We start from the raw sequence: 21,432 nt of genomic DNA, 5'->3' as shown, positions 1-21,432 counted from the left end.
GCACCTGAACAGACATTTTTCCAAGAAAGATATACAGATGGCCAACAGGCAAATGAAAAGATGCCCAACATCCCTAATCATCAAAGGAATACAAATCAAAACCACAATGAGCTATCACCACACACCAGTCAGAGCTATCAACAAGACAAGAAATAACACATATTGATGAGGATGGGGAGAAAAGGGAACCTTCATACGCTGTGAAATGTAAATTAGTGCAGCCACTATGGATAATAGTATGGAGGTTTCTCAAAAAGTTGAAAGTAGAAATACAATATGACTCACTTCTGGGAATTTACCTAAAGCAACAGAATCACTAATTTAAAAAGATACATGCACTCTCATGTTTCTCACAGCATTATTTACATTATCCAAGATATGGAAGCAACCTAAGCATTCATTAGTAGATGAATGGGTAAAGAAGTGGTACATATACACAACAGAAAATTACTCAGCCATGAAAAAAAGAATGAAATGTTGTCATTTTCAACAACATGAATGGACCTAACGGTATTATGCTAAGTGAAATAAGTCAGACAGAGAAAGACAAATATCATATGATTTCACTTATATGTGGAATCTAAAAAACAAATGAACAAAGTAGAAAAAGACTCATAAACATAGAGAACAGAAATGGTTGCCTAGTGGAGGGGAGTGTGGAAATGGGTGCAATAGGGCAAGGAGGCAAAACAATTAGAATGTTTGATATTCCAATCTGGGTGATGATTACATGAGGGTATACACGTGGAAAAATTCATTGAGATGTACACTGATTTATGAGTGCTATTGTATGTATCTCAATAAAAACAAAAACAAAAAGTTGAAACAATGACCCTGGATTTTGCCTTTTCTCTCCTTAATATAATTTTGACTGTTAGAGCCAACATCTATCTTTAAGTTTAAATTTTCAATAGGGTCCAGTATAGGGAGTCACTGGACTTTGTAGAGGGTTATCACTTGAGCTTTGCAGATTAAGTGAATGTTTTGTGCCTACTGCATAGCTAGAATCTGATTCTGACTGGCTAATGTCCATAACAAAGAATAATAATCAGATAACAAATAGATCCTTCTCTTTTTACATTCCACACCAACTCCACTCCCACACCCCTACCAAAAAAAAAAAAAAAAAAAAAAAGGAGAGAGGGAGAGAGAAAAACAAGCAAGGTCTATCTTTGTTTACCTCTGAAAGCATTTTAGAAAATATTTATCTAGTGTGATTATGTCGTAGGGGCTGAGAATATAATGATGAACAGGGCTGTCATGGAAACTGCTGATGAGGATCTCAAAATCTTGCCCGAGGAGACAGATTGCTCGAACGTGCACTTTCTCGGCTGTGTATCAAGGGACAGGACCTGGGCAGCTCAGGTGCTGACAGGGTCCACAGCAGGAACATCGAACTGGGCTTGAAGGATTAGAGGCTTCCTGGGGGAAGTTGTGTCTCAAATGGAACTGAACGGGTAAGCAGGAGTGAAGCCACATGAAAACAGCGTAGAATGTCATAAGAGATTTCCAGGAAGAAGGGAGTGGAAAAAATAAAGAGCGTGATAGGGCAGAAACCTGAAGTTAAATGTCGCTGTGTTGGGGGCACCAGGAGGATGGGAACAGAGGCTGGGAAGGGGAGGCCAGGAACTACAGGGTCTTGTGTGCTCTCTGAAGGAATCTGAACTTGGGTGAAGTGAATACAAGGTTCTTACAATAATCTTATTTTAAGCATGTGTTTGATTATAAATAATGCTAGCCTTACTGAATGAAACAGCTACATATTCCTGTCTTTTTCCCCAAATATTTTAGCTATAGAATACATAGAGATTCAAATGTAAGGATTCCTACAGTAAATATCTTCTGGAATTGAGTGTGAAAAAGACTACCATGAAATCTTAATACATCCTTTTATTAGAAAATCGGAACTGGAAAACTAGATGATTTTGCCTTATACGAAGAAGTTCAAAACACATTTTGTGTTATATGGCTTCAAGGTGTCAAGCACATATTCTTTTTAATCTTCCCTGTCATTTTCACTTTCTTGTTGAAAAGTATTTTGATATTAATAACTGTCCAGAATTTTCCCTAGAAGTAAATGGGTATAAATCACATATATCTTAAAATAGAAACCTCACTTGAATTTTCTAGGTTTTTCATTTTTAGTTAATAATTTTAGGAAGTTCATCTTTTAGTAAAGAGAATTCTTTGATCAAGACAGAATTCTTAGCAAAAAGGAGAATCTTACTTAAGTCTTTACAATTGAAATATAACCAGAAGGATAATGGATAGCTAATTATTCTTCATTGTTGTGGGAATTACTAGATAGTCAATTGATAGCCCAGAAGAATAGGTGGGTAGGTAAACAGGTAGATGGATGAATGGATGGATAGATGACACACAGATCTGAATGATTTCTTAAATATCAGTATAATGCTTTTTCTCAATATTTGAGCTCTATTTGAGCTTAAAATCTGTATATACATCACATATATCAGGAGCTTTATATTCCTTATTTGATCATACACCATGGTTATATGTATATCTCACCCAGATCCCCAAAGGATTAACATTAAGTAGCATGCAACAGGTAAAATAAACCAGCAATTTCTATGCCTTAACAATCCAAACCACAAATTTAACTAAGCTGACAAAATAGAAAGGGAGATCCTGCTAAATTAACAAGAAGGAGACAGAGTGGAACAGTAATTTGTTATTTAGTCTTTGTGCCCTCCTTGAACATAAATGGGTTTTACCCTTTAGTATCAACATGGGAATAGCAGTTAGGCAAGATATGCCGAATACTTGAAACTGGACAAAGATGATAAGAGAGTTACGAGACTATGAATTTTCCTAGGACACTTCTAGTATATAAGTTTCTAATAGGTTTCTGTCAAAATGTGGAAGAAAATTAAATTCAATCATTTAGTAAAATTGAATATGCAGCACAAGAAAAAATATGCCAACTTCTTACTGAACCACATTTCACACTGTTAGATAACATGTAGTAACTTTTTAATAATAACTTGAATATATTGCATTTAAAACCTTTTATTATTTGTAGACAGTCTTACTACAACACAATTAATTCCTTCCCTTCACCAAAAACCTATAGTGAATTATTCTTTCAACTAAAAATTTTACCCTAGCATGACAAGATTATGTTTAAAATCTAAAAACACATGCTTTTTATTCATGTTTACTTTTGAAAGGAACTGAAAAGATGATCATCTTTTCTTAATAATGTATTTCAGAAAGGCATAGAACAGTCATCAAAATTACAGTGATAATTAAAAGGATAGACAATTCATCTTAGGTTATTTTATTACACACTTTCCTCCCCTAGACCATACTAGTTGTGTCCTCCTGAGTTTAATTTCAAGTCTTTGGAAAGGGTGTAGTGTTCAGAAATTAGAAAGAAATTTAAACTCCAATTCATAAAACATCATTTTCCCATATGGGAATAGCTGGAAAGCACATACTAACACTACTCTTTTAATTTAATATTCTAAAGAAACAGCATCTGAAAAAGAAATAGTGGACAGGAGGCAGTGTGATAATTAAATAAACACTATAGCTAAGCCTACATAGAGTGCTTTCTGTTTTCCAGGTCGTTACAAGACATGAAATGAAAACGCTCAACTACCCAAGAGGTACATGAAGAACCCGTTTTCCAAATGGGAAACTGAGATCCTGAGATGCCCTACTACAAGCTGCAAAAAAGGTCAGCAGCAGAATCAGGATGAGAATCAGGAGCAACCAACTGTAGTTGTATATACATGGCTTCCCAAAGCACGCCAGTGGCACGACAGGAATAATGTTGGTCCATCCCTGCAGCCTGTGTCCCATCTTGCTCTTACAGCATGCACAGCTGATGGAAGCTTGAAACTCCATGTAACATTGCCAGCACATCTGTTCTTCAAAGTCAAACCCGTGAGACCAATATGAGGAATGATTATTGACAGTGGCATCCTCAGACTTAGGAATGTAGGCTATGTTGAAACTACATAGAATATATTTCAATAAATGAGCTCAAGACATGAAACACAAAATGAAAGCACAGCTTATGCAATAAATGAAAGCAATTGCTTCAAAATTCTTACTGTTATGCTACAAAGAGACGTCTATGAGTAAATTAAAAATAAAAGATCAACAAATTGGATTTAAAATTTAACTCACATCTCTATGATGATGTGAGCCTTTGATCTGCATGCTCTTAAATTAGGAGGGAATAAGCAAAGCATAATTTTACTGTATTTTATATTAACACATCTCTTTCTAGATATAAAAATGTATCCTTATCCATTGCTAATAATTTACCAAACTCCTCAAATACATTAAAACATTAAAAAAAACACTTCATTATTTCACCAAGCAGTGGTATAAGCCAAATAAGCAATATGCCCAGAACAAAGGTACACTTGGTGCGGGATGTTTTGTGGGAGATGCATGAAAATACACAGCTGTAGTGCTGTCCTTCAGGCTTGTCAGAATGATGTCCGTGGATGCCAACCCCACAGTTACTGTGTGAGTAGCCAGTACATTAGGGACACACTAACATAGATGACACACAGCGTTATCCAGTTTATTCTTGTGATTGGTGGCCTCTGGTTACCTGTCACGTGGAGGATGACATTGGAAGAGAGAATGCCACTAGAGTTTTGGGCCTGAGCCACATAGAGGCCTGCATCTGCCTCACATGCCTTCGGAATGAACACCAAATGTCTTGCCTCCTTGTGTAAAACCTGTAAGTGGCCATCTGCAGACAATTTCTGGCCTTTCTTGAACCTGAAGCAGAGAGTCAGTTTTTAAAGTCAGGATCACTGTATATGCACATCATTTCCAAATTCTAATAACCATCACAAGTAGACCCATTACCACTGTAATATTCTCTAGCAGTAGCAGGAACTTCACAGTTACCACAGACTCCAGTGGGGCTATTTATCCTTCATGCAAAGGTTGACAACTGGTAGCCAGAGAGGGGCTTCATTGGCTCAGACCATGTCTTTTAAAAGTTGAATTTTTTGACAACATTTAACAATGAGAATATTGCACATGCAAATTCGTATAGCCAACTCCTATTAAAAACCAGACCATCTGGTCACGCTGGGCTGCCATTTGCTCATGGCAACAGTTACCTAGACTGTGAAATGGTGCCCTGCTGTTTGGCCTGTGTCATTCTTTCAGCCGCTGTGGAACAGCAGCTTGTGACTTCTGGGAACCTACACTGGAGCAAGACTCATCTGCCCCATCCCATTCATCCCACAAGATCCACACCAATGTGCTGTTTTAGAGGAGAGCACTCATACAGCATTTCCTTGTAAAATGAGTTCATTTAATTTTTGTAAATTAATTTCATAAGAAGAAAGTGATTTCTATTATAAAAAGCACTTAGGCAATTGGATTATTACTGTTAATGACATGTTTCTAAAAGTTTCCTATGAACATGAGTACTTAGCTGCATCTTTTTATAAAGCAAATAATTCATTTATTGTGTATATGCTAGATGCTTGTTATTTATTTACACCCACGTTCTTCTACACAAGAAGTGGTAACAAACCTGAATCATGTTCTGTTCCCATTGCCTAAGTGATAATATTGCATTTTTCTGAGTGTCTTAAGAACGTATGAATCCCTGATAGCTTTCCAATCTTAACTAAGAAAATTGTAAATCTGCGGCAAGATATTTTTTCACAATATTGCAATAGTTCTTCAACAACACATACTGACCAAGTTATTTATTATGGGGACAAGAACAAGAAACGCTTCAGAGAATATTTTTCTTTGGGGTGAACTGATATTTAATAATGAATAATTATCTTTTAAGTGCATTAATATGAAATTCTTAATCCATAAAAAACATGCAATTGTAAAAACAGCAAAATAAAACAAAAAGCATGAATGTCTGCTCTGTGGCACAAGTGCAGTTTCTTTTCATAACCTGAGAAACCAATGTTTTCTCATAAATTCTTTAAATAACCAATTCACACTTCAAGTTCATCAATGGGCACACAATAATTAAGACAACTTAATGACTATTGAAACATTTTGATAAATACATGTTGTTTACTTATCTTAGTTTCTAAGTATAAACTCATTCTCACATATTTATAACTTTGTCCTCAAATGAATCTACTTAAGGCTAAAATACTTCTAAATGTCTAACCCAGGTACTGAGAAAGTTAGAGTTGCTTTTACAATAGTGATTCAAAACCTGTGCTCTGCAGTTTACTTTCATTAAAACAAATAGGCTAAAAAATACTGATGTCTCCAGAGTGAGATCATACTGTTCACAGCCTTTCAAAAATGGGTTTATTAACTGTCACTGGGAGCAACAGTGAAAGAAATATTTTTATTCTATCTCTCATATTGAAGAACTTTATAAAAAGAAATCTTAGTGAAACAAATATCACAAAAGTGGCATTTTGAGTGACTTTTGGGAAGAGGAAAAGGATGAAATAGGTAAATGGAAGAAAAGGGGAAAACCCAGATTGTTATATTTTTAATGGAATCTGGGGTGTTAAATCAAGAAAATTCCAGGCTTATAAAGATAGAAACGATAGAAAAGAATTTCAAACCCAGTCTCTATAAATGCGGAATGTTAAATGGGTAAAAAAAACAAAAACATAACAAGCAAAGCTAGTCACTGCGCTTTTGGTTAAATTATTGTTTTATGCTGTTATTTTTTTTCCCGTGAGGTATTAGCCATGCTGCCATTTAATGAGAGTTGGGGGTTTGGTGTGAGGTGGAATCATGCAGAGTTGCAGTGTTGTAGAGTATTAGTCAGCTATCCCTAAACCTTTAAGTTAGAGCACACAGAATGATTTATTCAGTGATTCAATTTGTTGCTGTTCATGGTTTGTCATGATAGGCTACCCACCAGGTCAGTGTAGGCTCTGGGAATCCGGTTACTTCAACTTCCAGAGTCACTGGAGAACCTTCCATGACAGTCACATTGGACAGGAGCCTGGAGAAACTGGGGGCCTGGCCAGCTAGGCTGACCATGCTGTTCTTTGCTGATGTGCTTTTAATTTCTTCTCGGGGAGCCATTTGCCTCTGATAGGCCCCACCAGGACCTGATTGAAACCCGAAGCCTGAGAATGCATCCTGAGAAACATGCATCCTATCTGGAGTTTTAGTGACGTTATTATCAGCATGCATTGTCTCCCATGTTTCTAGCAAACTTTCCTGAGCCTGAGGGTGCTGCTGTAAAGCTCTCTCATGCACTTCACTCGGCATGCTCTCTGGATGTTTAGCATTGATTTTGCAGAAAGCTGTACTCTCTTCCAGAGATCCTTGGGAGGTTAATGGGAGCTCAGCTTTGAATTGGGGGTAAGGCCTCTCAAAATGACTTGAAAATGTTTCTGTCTTATAATCGCAAGCATCAGCAAAGGCAGCCGGTGGTGGAAGGCCAGGCTCCTGGGCCTCCCTTGGATGGCTGGCCCCTGTCTGCATCGGGCAGCTGCTTGTGTGAAGTCTGAGAGTGGGGCTGGCACGCTGGTCCACCTCCATGTCAGACAGTGCGAGGGGGGACTCAGGGCTTCCAGGAAGTGGAGGCAAAGAGACATCATCAGGTGAGACACACTCATACTCTTCCCCTGAAGGCATGTCTGAGGGCAGGCGCAGACCTCGGATACCACCCTGCTTGCCAGAGGACAGGTCCTGTGGAAGCTGACCCTCTCCTGTTCCATTGATGGCCAAGAGATCTGCGACCTGTGCCTGCTCCTTCAGAACAGAAAAGCTTCATGTTAGTCACTGAGTTTTCTTTTTCCAGATCTCAAATTCAACTTCAGAGACAATTTGAGAAAGCCTATAGTGAGTTAAAGCCTGGCACAAGCATTACAGAATTTGAACCATTTGTCTATTTAACCAGCAGAGTGTCCCATCGCATGACTAAGGAATTGGTAAACTGACCTCCAGAGAGTGAAATCTGATAGCCCTAGTGGAAGAGGAGAAAGCCCTAGCATTCATCTCTAATGAAGGGGTGAGACTCAATCAATGTCTTTCAAGTCACGATCTGAGCAGTCTTCTTCCACCAGCAAATTCTGCTTTGGTGTATTTATCTACACTCCCTGTGAGCAAATAGTTCCTAATCATTGGAGCTCTCTTGTTAGGTGAGCCTTGTACCCTCCTAGATACCCCCTCTCCCCTCTCAGGAAAGCCATTCTTTTATTATTATCATTATTGTGGTAGACATATATAACATAAAATTTACCATTTTAGCCATTTTTAAGTGTACAGTTCAGTGGCATTCAGTACATTCACACTGTTGTGTAACCATCACTGTCATCCATCTTTAGAACTTTTCATTTTTCCAAACACAAACTCTGTACCCATTAAACACCAACTCTCCACTCTCTGCTCTCCCCAGCCCCTTCTACTTTCTGTTTGTATGGATTTGACAATTCTAGGTGCCTCATATAAAGCCATTCTTAGGGACTGGTTTTATTTTCTTAAAGCCCCTTAGATTTATTCTTACATTGAAATATATCTTTTGGACATCGATTATATACTAGTTACCATGCTAGGCATTGCAGAGATAAGATGGTGAATAGAAGTAAATATAGTTCCTGCCCTAGTGGAGATGAGAGCCCAGTGGGGAAGGTAGACATCAACGGACTAATCACATGCTATGGCCTGTCACAAGAGAAGACAGCAAGATATAACAGAGGGATACCTACCACTTAGCTTTCTGGGCCATGTGGAGTGTAGGTCATGCCAGCTGACCATAGTAGCAATACTTGGCTTCCTGCTTATGTTGTTCTATCTAGTATTTGTCCCATGAATCCATGTCCATCACTGGTTTAAGAAGAGGCTCAATATCCTTTCTGGCATAGACTCAAAAGAACATGGAAGCTGAAAGATTTCTCATCTATCTTAACTAGCTTGTTTTAAATCTACTTTCTTTACCTTTCCTCAGCACTTTGGGTGTACTTTTATTTAATTAACAATTGCTGGTTTTTGTCTTGGTACTTCTTGCACGTAAGAAACTTAGGTTTTACCTTGACTTTGAGTTCCTCATTTTAGCCATAGTCCTGCTCCCAACAGGAGTGATTATAAGTGATTTTTGAGAAATAAATATGTTTTCAGGTTGAAGATTAAAAGTAAAAACAAAACAATGCTCCCTCTACTATCCCACAGGTATGGGTTATCTTCAGAGAAAATATAAATCCAGCTTAGAGAAAGTAGCTTCCTTCAGCCAATTAGTAGAAGTTTTAAATCTTGTTCTAAAAGCCAGGAGTTCTTGTAAGTCTCTCCCATTTAAAAACAAAATAAAAATTACTAAATAAGCACATATCCAGTAGGGAATGACTGTCCTGTTGGTTTTCCTACCGCATCTTAGTTCTGCCTCTTTCTCCATGTCTTCCTAAAAATATAATGTTTATTTTCCTTTTCATAGGGACTCTGATGCAACCTCCTGTTCAGTCTAAGACATTCTTGCAGCCTATATTTGAACAGTTTTCCTGAAGGGGTGTTTTCTTTGAAAAGAATGTTACGCTTTACTTGTGTTACGAATGTTTTCTTATATTTAGCAGAGATGTGCCTTTCCTCAGTATTGACAAGTGGACCTGAATTGGCCTCCTGGGTTCAATTGTTCTCCTCTTTAATAGCCCTTTGACTATTTGGAGAATCAGTCCCACAATTTCTCAGCCTCTTTATATTAAAAGCCTTGAAGTCATCTTCTGCTTTGACTCCCCAAACTTTCATCATCCTGGGCACCTTCTGGGAGGTCATCTCCTACCGGACCTTTATTGATGTCAGGGTCATCCAGGAGCTGGCAACTCCTTCATGACCTCTTTGGGTAACCTATGCCTCTCCAGAGAAGAATAATATTTAAAAATTGTCTGGAAATTTGCAACAAGCTTAGGAAGAAAACTTCAATAAGAGTCCAGGCTAGTCTCCCCATTCCTCAGTCTCTCTCGGGGAGGAACTGACTACCCTAGTTGCAGGGTTGAAAGAAGAGACTGAGCCTGCTCTGCTCTGTCTCTTTGAGGCTGCCTTTTTGGATCTGCATTCCACTACATGGGTGCATTCACATTATTCCTAGGCATCAACAACCCCTGTACAGGAAGCCTGCGGTTGTCTAGCTGAGAACCCAAGAGCCTGCAGGCGGGTCTATGTAATTCAGATATGAAGTTTTGGGAAACCCACTACAGGAGTCTGAGCCATGTCCTCCAATCCAGCTTCTACTCGTTACTGATTCCTGACTCCTGTGTCTCACTTGCAGATGGTAACAAACTCAAGAAGGGGGTCCATATTATTTTAATTTCCTACAAAGTAGAAAAATAGTTTCCACAGAAAATAACAGATAACTTCTACTGATAATAAGAGAGTTTTCTCAAATCTTGTTCTAGAAACATTTCAACTTATTAATGTTCTCCCCTAAATATGTTAAATTCCAAGATTTATTTACTTTCTGCTTGGGAAGTAATCAGTGGAATAATTATTTACTTGATCTATATGATGTGTTTTTATTGAAGTGATTGTATTAGTTCTTTTTTTTAAATAAGAACCTCATGGCACTACTAATTAGTATTAATCAACTAAAATTTCTATCTCTGTTCATTAACACCATTGATAAAAATATTGAACACTGCAGAGTTTAGGATAAAGTCATTTTTACTACTAGTAGGAAAAAAAATGTGTGTGTGTATATTTCCAGAAAGGGGAAGATAAATCTATGTATCTCAGCACAGGCATATTTGCATCAATCTGATGAGTTCTAACAAAATGGCTAGGAAGTTCTGATCCAATTCACCAAAACGTCTCATGCTCAGTTTGTTTCTCTTATTCTCTGATCTTTTGTGTATTTTTTACCCTCAAAGATCTCACCTACTCTCATATCTCAAATTGATTAACTTTTAATTAATCTTAAGTCTATAGCCTTAGACCTTTTTTTGTGTCAGGGTTTCAGAACTTTCATTTCCACTGACATAATCACTTGGATTTACAGTCACGGCCTTGTAGGCAAACAAAGTGAGTGTCTGGAAGAGAGGATATGATGATATTCTTTGCCCATCAGACTGTGTGTAGCACCAGTCCTCAAAGTACATAGATCGGGGAGCCATCTATGTGGTGAATTTTAGAGAACACCAGAAGACTCTACCTTCCAAAATATCTCTACAACAGATAGTCTTATCTTGGAATAAATTAGATTTAATAAAAGTAAGTAGGAGATGGAGAAAGATATTGAACAGAGGGATTGTCCTATGAGCACCATTTCTGGGGAAGGTTTTTAGAAGCAGTTTTGCGTAGCCAAGGTGGGACTTGGTACCCTGAGTGCTTGAGGTAGACAAGGTAGAAGAGAGCCGTCTCCTTCCCAGTTTTTTCCAAAGCAAGCGTCTGAAGAGCATCTTCCCCCATCTATCTGGTGATCAGGATTAGTGGAGGAGGGCCCAGAAACTGTCCTCACCCAGTTTGATAAGAGCACTCCAGTGGATTGTTCGGTATAAAAGTACTTCCAGGTGGTTGGTTTAACAATTGTCATGTAAAGAGATGAGTGGAAGAAGTGGGAATGTTTACCATGGCATCTACACTAAATTATGAAACAGCTTATTATTATGCAGTAGTTCCTAGGAGCTCCCCTTTGGTCTTGTGGAAAAAGTGACATGGATGAAGTCCAGGAGAACTGGGCTGCCTGCCTAGTTCTGACACTGCTTTCTGTGATTTTTAGAGGGCAAAATATTTAATGTCTTTTGGTCTCAGTTTCCTCAACTGTTAAATGAGATTTGATTAAATGATTGTTAAATCCCTTCTAGCACTAGAATTCTATAACTCTACCTGCTGGCATTTAAAGCCTTTATCCTCTACAGAACAGTTCTGTGACTTTAGGCAAGTCTCTTAATAGTCTGTGCTTTTTGTTTAACCTTAGGAGTCTTCAGATATTATTGTGGATTTAGCTCCAGTGCGTACCTTGGGGATAAAACGGTATCACTAATCTGTTAGTATGCAATGGTCTTTGCATATACTGAATTGCATAATTCCACCTGCTGCGTTTTGGGGTCAGAAACATGAGAAGTACTTTACTATCCTGTAATGAATATATTCTTGTAATAGTTCCGTGGAATTGTTCTTTCTGACTCAATTTTCTGAGAAAGATCACCATTTAAGGGTGTCAGAATTGAACACAGTAATTCCTGGACAAGCATTTAACTTGATACATTTTTTATCTGCTTGCATGGTGTTTGCAGGGATCATTACATTTGACCTATAATATAAATGATAAAAACAACAAGAAGGTAAACATGAGCTGTTTAAACATGAAGATTACTGCCACCCTTTCATTTTGGTCTGTGTAATACTAACTGCACCAGAATGTATGCATGAAATGTCAGCAAGAGTTCTTGATGGCTAGAATTGTGGACCTTCACTTTTATCCTAAATAACTGATCTATGATGTCTTTGAATTTATATTAAAATAAAATTGTTTTCTCAATGAAAGAAATCATGCTTTTTTATTTAAATGTATCTGTTCCTTTAGTTTTTCTTCTTGGAAAAATATAGAAATGCAATAAAACTTATTTTTACTAAGAATAGATGAGTATTTTGGCTTTGGTAGCAATAACTTTCATTTCTAACCTTAGCAAATGTGTGTTGTTGATGATGTAGAAAAATGTGCAGAATTTAAAAAGTATGATGTTGAATTTAATATCTCTTAGAAACTTAGTTAAGAAAATATGATGCATTTAATGCTCTTATTATTTCAATTAGTCTGTCTTATTTATTTATGTATGTTTATTTTTTATTAAAAAAATTTTTTAATCGAAGTATGGTTGATAAGAGAGTGATTCTTCTCCTCAGGGGATATTTGGCAGTTTCTATAAGCATTTTTTTCACTGTCCCAACTGGGTGTGTGGGGCAGGGGTGCTATTGGCGTCTTGCTGTGGAGGCCAGGGCTGCTGCTCAATGCCCAGCAATGCACAGGACAGTCCTTACAGCAAATATTTCTCTGGGCTAAACAGCCCATAGTGCTAGGATTGAGAAACTCTGATTTAGACCTAAGTAATCAAAGACCATTTGATACAAGAGCAAGGTCCAGCAAGACTGTCAAGGTTTGACAGCCTTCCTCCGCCTCGGAGAGGAGTCAGGACGTGAATGCCTCAAGGCCATCCCACAAAACAATCAGCTTGCTTAGTGGTACTTAATGCTGGGTGGTTGAATAATTGCATCTACCTTGATGTAGACTTCATCTGTGGAAAAGGACCTATAAGAAAGCTAAGAACTGTATTAACTCTAAGAAAAAATAAATCTTTCTCCAGGAGATAGCTGAAACAAGTTGGGGGGCTTTTTCAAAACTCTTATGTCACAAGAAATGTATTTTATTAATTTGGGGGCTGTTGAGAATAATGTTGACCCTGTTTATTCCTTCAGTCCCTTGGGAGAGAGAGAAACATTGGGTGCAAACTTGGCAAAGCAAAAAGTCAAGAGCTAATAATAGTCCAGCAGCTATAAACAGAGAGTGAGCAACTTATACCGAATCACACAAAGATGTGATTTTAAATAGTGCTTTTAAAATTGTGATATATTTGCATTTTGTATCTTGCAGTTTCTGCCACCTGCTTAATTTATCTTTAATGCATAGGTTTTAAAGTAATTTAAACATTTCTCTAAATACTTTAGTATTTACATTTCAGTTGGATTCCACATTTTAGTACTTTGGCTGGAAATACCGTCTCAGAGGATTCCACAGGAACAAGGTACAAACTAATTTCACATATTAAGGTTTTCCAATGGGTAGGGTAAAACAACAAAATCTTAGCATGGTGGTATGATAAGAGGGAGAAGTAAAATTTGAATTTGGGATTGAATAAAAAAGGACAGTGAAAAAAGCAGCTAAAGATTGGAGTAATAGAGGGGGCTGAGGTGACAGTGTAGTGTTTGAATGGCTGTCCCAAGGCCACTGTGAGAGGCTCTGATCCCAGCATTCAGTAGGAGGGGCTCGAAGGGAAACAGCTGAGGTGAGAGAAGGAGAGCTAAGTAAGGGGTAGCAAGGAAGGAAGGGATGAGGACGCTCCAATTTATATTGGAGGCTTTGATCTGGATAGATAAGAAAGCTTCAATTCACTTTTTTTTTTAACAACGCCCAGTGACTCTAAGCGCAAAACAAAGAAAAGAATAGCTAAAATTACATAGTTTTCTTTACCTTATTTTTTTCTTCATGGAATATTGTCTGCTTATTTCTCACTGGTTCTTTCAGTAGGTCAATACAGTCATCATGGAAGTCTTCCAAATTCACATTCATCTTTAAAACATCTCCCTGCTGTACAAAATGATGGTGAGTAAAAGCCTGAGCCAGGGAAGTTGGAGGAAGAGTGCCACACAAACAGCCACTTGGAAGAAAACATATCACACTTGCAAACTTTTAGGAAATGTATTCTGCAAGAAACTGATGTACCCCATGATGTGATTTATAAAACTTTCCCTTCAAACTCATAGTCCCCTCCTACCTCACTCCTTTGTTAAAAATTGGGTGTTCAAAGGCCCAGTAAGAAAAAAGTCATTGTTAAAAGAGGATGCACCTGCAGGAGCATTCTCTGCAGAAAGGAATCATGGTGCATGGCAGTTCAAACCACTAGGGAGGTCTGGGGCAGCAGCAGTGAGGCAGAAGTGACTAAAGATTTTGGTGGCGAACAGAGGAAATCCAGCGGATTCATACAAGGAAGATGTTTGTGAGAGTCATGAAAAGGGCAGGGAAATACCGCTGGGTGTGGTGAAGAAAAAAACAAGGGTGCTCTGTGTGGATGATGACATTTTGCTCCTATGGTTCATGGGGCTTCAGTCTCATCATGGAAATAGACGGGTTTATAAATGCTGTCAGCCAGTAAGAGGGCTCAGAAGACTTTGTGAGGGGGAAGGAGACACAAGTATACGAGCTGACAGAACCGGGTTTGCAGGATGAGTATACTGCACCAAGAGACTGTTCTCCCTGGAATGTGGTCATCAGGGAGCCTTAAAAAAACAGGCATGCTCTTCAAAGTGCACATGCTCACTGACTCCAAGGATATGGGGAGACATTTACTGGGGAGATTCAGCTTTTAATCTCAACTCTAAAACTTGAACGAGTCTGTCTTACTGGATAAGTTACTCTGCTATGGTGCATACTCAGATACCTAATTCCAGAGTGGCAATTATAGAAAGAACACTAGATTTTGAATTACATCTACGTTCACATTCCAGACCCACCATTACTGACTGTGAAACCCCAACCAAAGCACTTTTACCCTCTTTGAACTTCACTTCTCAAACAAAGAAAACAACGTATGCCTTATCAACATAACAAGGTTATTTGGAAGTCACTGAGGTAATACATATGCAAGTCCTTTGCAAATCTCAAATTGCTGAACAGATAGAAAGGATTATTATCACTATTTTATCCTTAACAGGGATTTCTGGGCCTCACTTTTAATAACCACTGCAAAAAAGCATAGCATCAACCTTAAAAACATAAAAGCCAGAGGTTTATGCTCTCATACAAAACATTCATGAAGTGTTAGTAAGCTTTCTTTGACCAGCTTTTGTTCAGGCTGTAACTCCTAAGGGCTATGCTGTTGCCTATTCTCTTACCAGAGAAGTCCTTCCTCATTTTTATAACCACCCAAATCAAACCTCTTTGAGTTACTGAATGGTTCTTCTCTGTACCAATCCTTTGAGCTTTTTCTACAAATGCCAAAACCCTTTCTGGAAAAACTGTCTAGGCACAGTATAGTGTTAAATGTGTGGGATGCTAACTGAACAGAATCACAGGGCTTCCTGAAGTATAATCAACTGGAGAGGTTGGCATGGAAATAGTGGTTACATGTGATGCTTACAGTAGGAAAGAACACACGTGCTGTGGAGAGCAGAGAGGAGTGATACAGTAAGGAAGAAGTTGTACAGGAGGCAGTATTAGGGTTTAGCTTTGAGAGATGGTAAAATGGAGATAAGCAGAGATAGAGATAGAAGGTCATGTATGTGAAATAAAGGTTTAGAAGGAACCCAGGAATATGGGGTGGTAGATCAATGAGACAGGAACCTCCAGTGAGTGTAGCAGCATGATGGCCTGGAAAGACGATCAGCCTCAGAACACTGGAAGGCCTTGAGTCTGAACTTTATTTGGTAAGCAATGAAGATCTTGTAGTGAACTGTTTTGAATGTAAAAGTGACACTAGCAGGACTGTATTTAGGAAGGGTAATCTAGCTGAAGTGTACAGTTAGAAGGCTCCTGACTGGTGCAAGAGAGAAGCAAGTGGTGGGTTGGGAGTGAGAAGGAGAGGGTGCAATCCTGACTGACCACAGCGGGTGCAGAGGGAATGGGGGATGAGGAAGTGGGCAGAGGGAATGCAAGCAGCAAGCAGGAAGGAGAACCACAAAGGAGAAAAGCTGGGAAGAAACACAACTTTAAGACAGTAGATTTTATGAAGTGTGTCTCCCTTGAAGATGAACCTAAATGGAAGGATGTTGCAGACAATAGAGAGCAAAGAGTCAGAGGAGGCAGACTGCGTGTTAGAAGGCAAGAGAGGAACAGACCCTCCAGGGCTGGGGTGGAGGTGGGGAGAAGACTGGCATTGCTTAAATGATAACATGTGATACATATCACTCATTCGTACATTACTGGTGGCGTTATAAGTATTTGTGGAAAACAATTTAACATACGTATATTAGAAACATTAACGCTTTCATACCCATTTGCCCAAATCTGCTCTGGAGAATTTAGGTATAGGTAATAAGACAAAAGAAAGAAAGGCACAGAGATGATCATTGTAGTGCTATTTAAAATGGTAAAAAAAAGTAAAAAAATCTAGATTCTCAACCAAAGGATAGATAATTTGGCTGGCCACTCATTGAAATAAAAGCTTAGCAAACTATTTGGGAGGAATGAGTAACCAAATTAATGACATGGAAATTCACACAGAAAAAATGGTTGTGGGAAGTAAATACAATTCTGCTCTGAACAGCAAGAACCCCATTAGGTCTCCTAACAACAGCGATCACAGCTGTGATCCTGGGGGCTTCAGGGTCAACCCTCCAGTCTAACCTGTGACTAGGTTCCCCTGTTTCCTCCGCTTTACAGATCAGGAAACTGAGACTCAGGAAGATTAATTTAACCAAAAACCATAAATCCAATAATTTGGAGAACTGGTATTCATAGGCTGCTGTGTTTTACATATAACCTGTGCTCTTAATTACCTTGTCCATCTCTCCATCCTAAATACCTGGTTCTTCCAGCTGGTTGTAAAACAGTACTAATGAAACCGGTTTTTGACATGACATAGATAAAACAATACATGTATTTCTTCCAACTGGATTTTGCCTAGACATAGACATAACACATTTTCTCCATATTTTTTAATCCATTTTTTATTCCATGAAAGATGCTGATTATTAGTGTAATATTTCAATGAAGCTAAATGTTCAATGAATATAATACCTGGAGATTAGTTTTATTTTCTCTGGGGCCACATTTTGGAGAAAAAAAACTTACATTGATAATTTACAAATGAAAGCATAAGGCTACTTAATACAAACTTCACTTTGATTTTAATGGCACACATTTATCCTTTAGGATATGATCCATGAAAATGTAAATGAGACACCTTAATTGTGTTTAGTCCTCACTCCCAGCAATATTTTTCTCGGCAGTGTTGGAAAAGAAACAGAATTAATTATCAGAAACACCCAGATAATTATGTTAGAAAGCTGTGAAACAAATGTGCACATTATGTCCCTTGAGAATTTCTATTAGAACATCTTTGCACCAGAAGACACTTGATCAACACATTTTTATTTATATCACTTGAAAATACATATTCTGAGAAGAAGAAATTACCTTCAGTTTTTCTTCAAGCTCTGTGAGAGAGACACATAATTCAGTAATAGATTCAAGAACCTCTTTGTGTTTTGCCACTATTTTCTCAGCATATTTCTGCCCTTCCTCAACACCTGGGGAGGAGAAGGGATAATAAACTATGTTTTAGGCCATATCTTAGCAGGAAAAAATAAAACACCCAGGCATTAATTCATCTTCCCACTGTCAGGCATAGGAGCTAATAAGTGCTTAATCAATATTTGATGAACAGATAAATAAGCACATGAGAGCATCTTTTGGAAAACCAGGTGTTCTAGAAAAATCGTTTCATTTGCTGTACCATGCCATTTTCATGAAACCTAAATAATGTTGCTATGTTAATATTCTTCAAGTATCATTCTATCAGTTTTCTCCTATTTGGAGCACTCAGTGGTTCTTCATTATCTAGAAAAGTATACATTCAAGATCCTCCATAATATGGTTTCAACCTGCTTCTCCCAAATGTATGTCACCCTACTTCTTTCACATATTTAATCTCCAAACAAACTGAGCCAGTAACTCTTCCCCTCAAGACCTCACAGCCACAAAGTGTCCTTTCTTACACCAGCAATGTCCTCCCCCTACTCCTTATTTCTGCTGTTAAATCCCTACCTACTCTGAAGAGTACTTCTAATTCAAAACCCAGTATCTTTGTAAAAATGTTCTTAGTCTTTCCCACCTGGACTTTCTCTCTCTGTTGGGATAATAATACAAACAGCTACCATGTAGTTAGGCTTATTCTTACCTATGGCTAAGCACTTTTATACACATTAGCTAATGTAATCCTCCTTGTGTTGATTCTATTTATTGCTTTTTACACAAGAGGAACCTGATGTTCAAAAGAGCCTCTTCAGGTGACCTGGACAATAACTGGAGGTATTTGAAGCCAAGATGGTCAGATTCCACATTTGAGGCAAAGTTGTATTGCACATGGTTATAGATTGAATTGTGTCCATAACCACTCATCCGACTCCCAAATTCATTTCTTGGAGTCCCAATCCTCAGTATCTCAAAATGGTACCTTATTTGAAGATGAGGTCTTTAGAGAGGTGATTAAGTTAAAACGAGGGCATTAGGGTGGGGCCCTAATCCAATATGCCTGGTGCCCTTATAAGAGGGAATGACACTAGGTGAGCATATGCACAGAGGTCTGTCCATGTGAGAAGGCAGCAAGAGGTCGGTCTGCTGCAGACCCAGGAGAGAGACGTCAGGTGAAACCAACCCTGCCAGCACCTTGATCTTGAACTAGCTTCTAGAACTGTGAGGCAACGAATCTCTGTTGTTTAAAGCCACTCAGTCTGTGGGCACTTTGTTATGGGAACCCTGCCAAACTAATAGACACATTTTATACCTTTTTCAACTGTATTTGTCATACCATGACTTCTAGACCTAGACTGTGGATTCTTGAATGATGAAACTAAATCTTGTCTTTATATTGATCATAGCCCCTAGCATATAATAGGTACTCGAAAAAAATTTTTGAGACAAATTTATTTGCATTAAAATTCTGGGTCCAGTAATGTTCAGGTGGCCTGCAAGTTAATAGAATATTCCTAAAGTATGTTACTTGATGCAAATTTTAAAAAGTACACAGTTTCCATACTGAGCAGATGAAGACATATGCTATTCATTTGTTCATTCAATGACTCATTTATTCATCAAATATTTGCTAAGCACTTAGTATGTAGGATGAAGCAGGAAACTAACAGGCAAAATCCCCTCTTTCATGAAGCTTACACTCTTATAAGGAAAGCAGACAATAGACAAAAATATGGTATGTCAGTTGGTGATAACGGCCAGAAGTATAAACAAAACAGGATACTGGATCATGCATAATGGGAGGGGAATGTAACTTTTCTTGTGTGTTTGTGAGTACTTCCATGTCCTGAAATTGAATAGGCACTGAAAGACAGTGAAAAAATGTACTTCCCTTGCCCTCAAGGAGTTTCTGGCCAGTAAAGTAGAAAAATAAACAATTATGCTCTGGTGTGAAAACTATAAAAATAGAGGAAAACATATGGGATCAGAGTGCCTCCAGATTTTTTTAGCACACTTGCACAGAAATTAAAGAATAAGACATCATATTAGTTATTAATTTTCAGGCTGTATTTTTATGTTTCTACCTTTTCCTTTGGAAAACATTAATAATTCATTTTCAACAATTTAACATTATGCAGTATGCATTTTTCTACAAATTAATCCAGGAGAGCTTCATGTTATCAAGAAAATACCCAACTGACAGCAGCTGTGGGCAGCCAAATGAAGCATTTTGTACCACCTGTTGCTATCTTCTTTCTGTGCTGGCTTTGCCTGGTCACTGGGAATTACTCTTGGTCTCATAGGAACAATATCAGGGAACTCATGAAACTTATTCCTCAGTGCCATCAAGGACCGTCATCACCCAGAGGGCTTCTTAAACTAGGGCCTCATTTCGATAGAAAGACTTCTGAGATGATGAGTGCATTATCTTTCCTGGTCATGGAGAGGAAAACAGAACCTGTGAGATGATAATTTGAATTCTCCCATTTAGTTCACCAGTGAGAGGATGGCAAAGGAAAATTTTCCAGCTCCTTTGACATCTACCAACAGTAATCCTCATAGAAATGAGAGAGCTGACAACTTCAGTTATAACTTTGTACCTGCTTAAAGTATTATGGTAGTTTTGTATGTTTTTCAGGGAATCACTCTCAGGGACATTAGATTTTTTTTGTCTACACAAACGGAGTGCTGTTCTGGTTTTATTACTTTGGAGATGATCAACAGGAATAGGGGAGACAAAGGAATAGAGAAAGAGGGTTTACACAAAGTGGCTAAAAATACACAGGCTTCATCTTCCGCAGTCAGAAGTTCCTTGTTCTATTCCTGATGTTTACTTTTGCAGAAGTGGGCTCTTGAGTCTTTTCTCTGAATGGGCTGGTGTAGTGCGGACCCTGAGGGTTTGCTGTGCTCCACTTTTGCAGGATTAGGTTCACTACAGACTTGTTCAATGCTGAATCCCTGGGTATCTTAAAACAGAACTTACCATATAAGCGCTGAGCAATGTCGCTGATCTCCTGAATTCTTTCTTCTTGCTGAGGCACTGAGGGTGTGATAAATTTATTGAACTGCTGGTGGAGGATTTCCACAGCTTCCTTTGTCTTGCACTCCATGGAATATTTTCCAACTCTTACAACTGTGGTACTTACATCTTCATACCAAAAGTGACACTAAATTAAAATGGGACAAAACATAGATTAAAGAGACACCATCCTTTTAAAGTTCTTCATTTTGCCCACTGACGTATTTCATTCAGATTTCAATTTCCTCAAACTTTAGTTGGAGATGTCTAAATCATATTAAAGAAAATGTCAAAACATGATCATATACTTTTGTATTAGGGTATTAGTCTAGGAAGTAAAAGAATGGAAATTCATTTGATTTTCCTGCCTTCTTAGATTTACCTGAAATATAATTCCTAAGGGGAATGTTGCAGACTTACAAGAATAGGCAATATAAAAAACATATAGCACTAAGAAGAATCCAAATATCAGCAAAAAGGAAAGGAAAATGTCCAAACACACAAAATCCAGCCTAACTAACTGAAATCATTAACCATGCATGGATAATATATTGCCTGGCTAGCATTCTAA

At 38.1% G+C, this 21,432-nt stretch overlaps 1 protein-coding gene across 1 annotated transcript in view; it reads right to left on the bottom strand.

The window, feature by feature from the left end:
• Positions 1–1,468: 1,468 nt before the first annotated feature.
• Positions 1,469–21,432, bottom strand: part of CCDC141 (coiled-coil domain containing 141) — a 172,410-nt gene continuing 152,446 nt past the window's right edge. Inside the window, exons 20-24 of the mRNA XM_036879429.2 lie at positions 20,826–21,009; positions 17,786–17,898; positions 14,123–14,239; positions 6,860–7,704; positions 1,469–4,767 (exon numbers count right to left, since the gene is read on the bottom strand). Coding sequence (XP_036735324.2) covers positions 4,500–4,767; positions 6,860–7,704; positions 14,123–14,239; positions 17,786–17,898; positions 20,826–21,009 — 1,527 coding nt within the window. The 3' untranslated portion in view covers positions 1,469–4,499. The remainder of the gene's footprint in view (positions 4,768–6,859; positions 7,705–14,122; positions 14,240–17,785; positions 17,899–20,825; positions 21,010–21,432) is intronic.

The sequence above is a fragment of the Manis pentadactyla genome, chromosome 6 (assembly GCF_030020395.1).
Source record: "Manis pentadactyla isolate mManPen7 chromosome 6, mManPen7.hap1, whole genome shotgun sequence".
Lineage (NCBI taxonomy): Eukaryota > Metazoa > Chordata > Mammalia > Pholidota > Manidae > Manis > Manis pentadactyla.
This window is presented reverse-complemented; position numbering and strand designations above follow the sequence as displayed.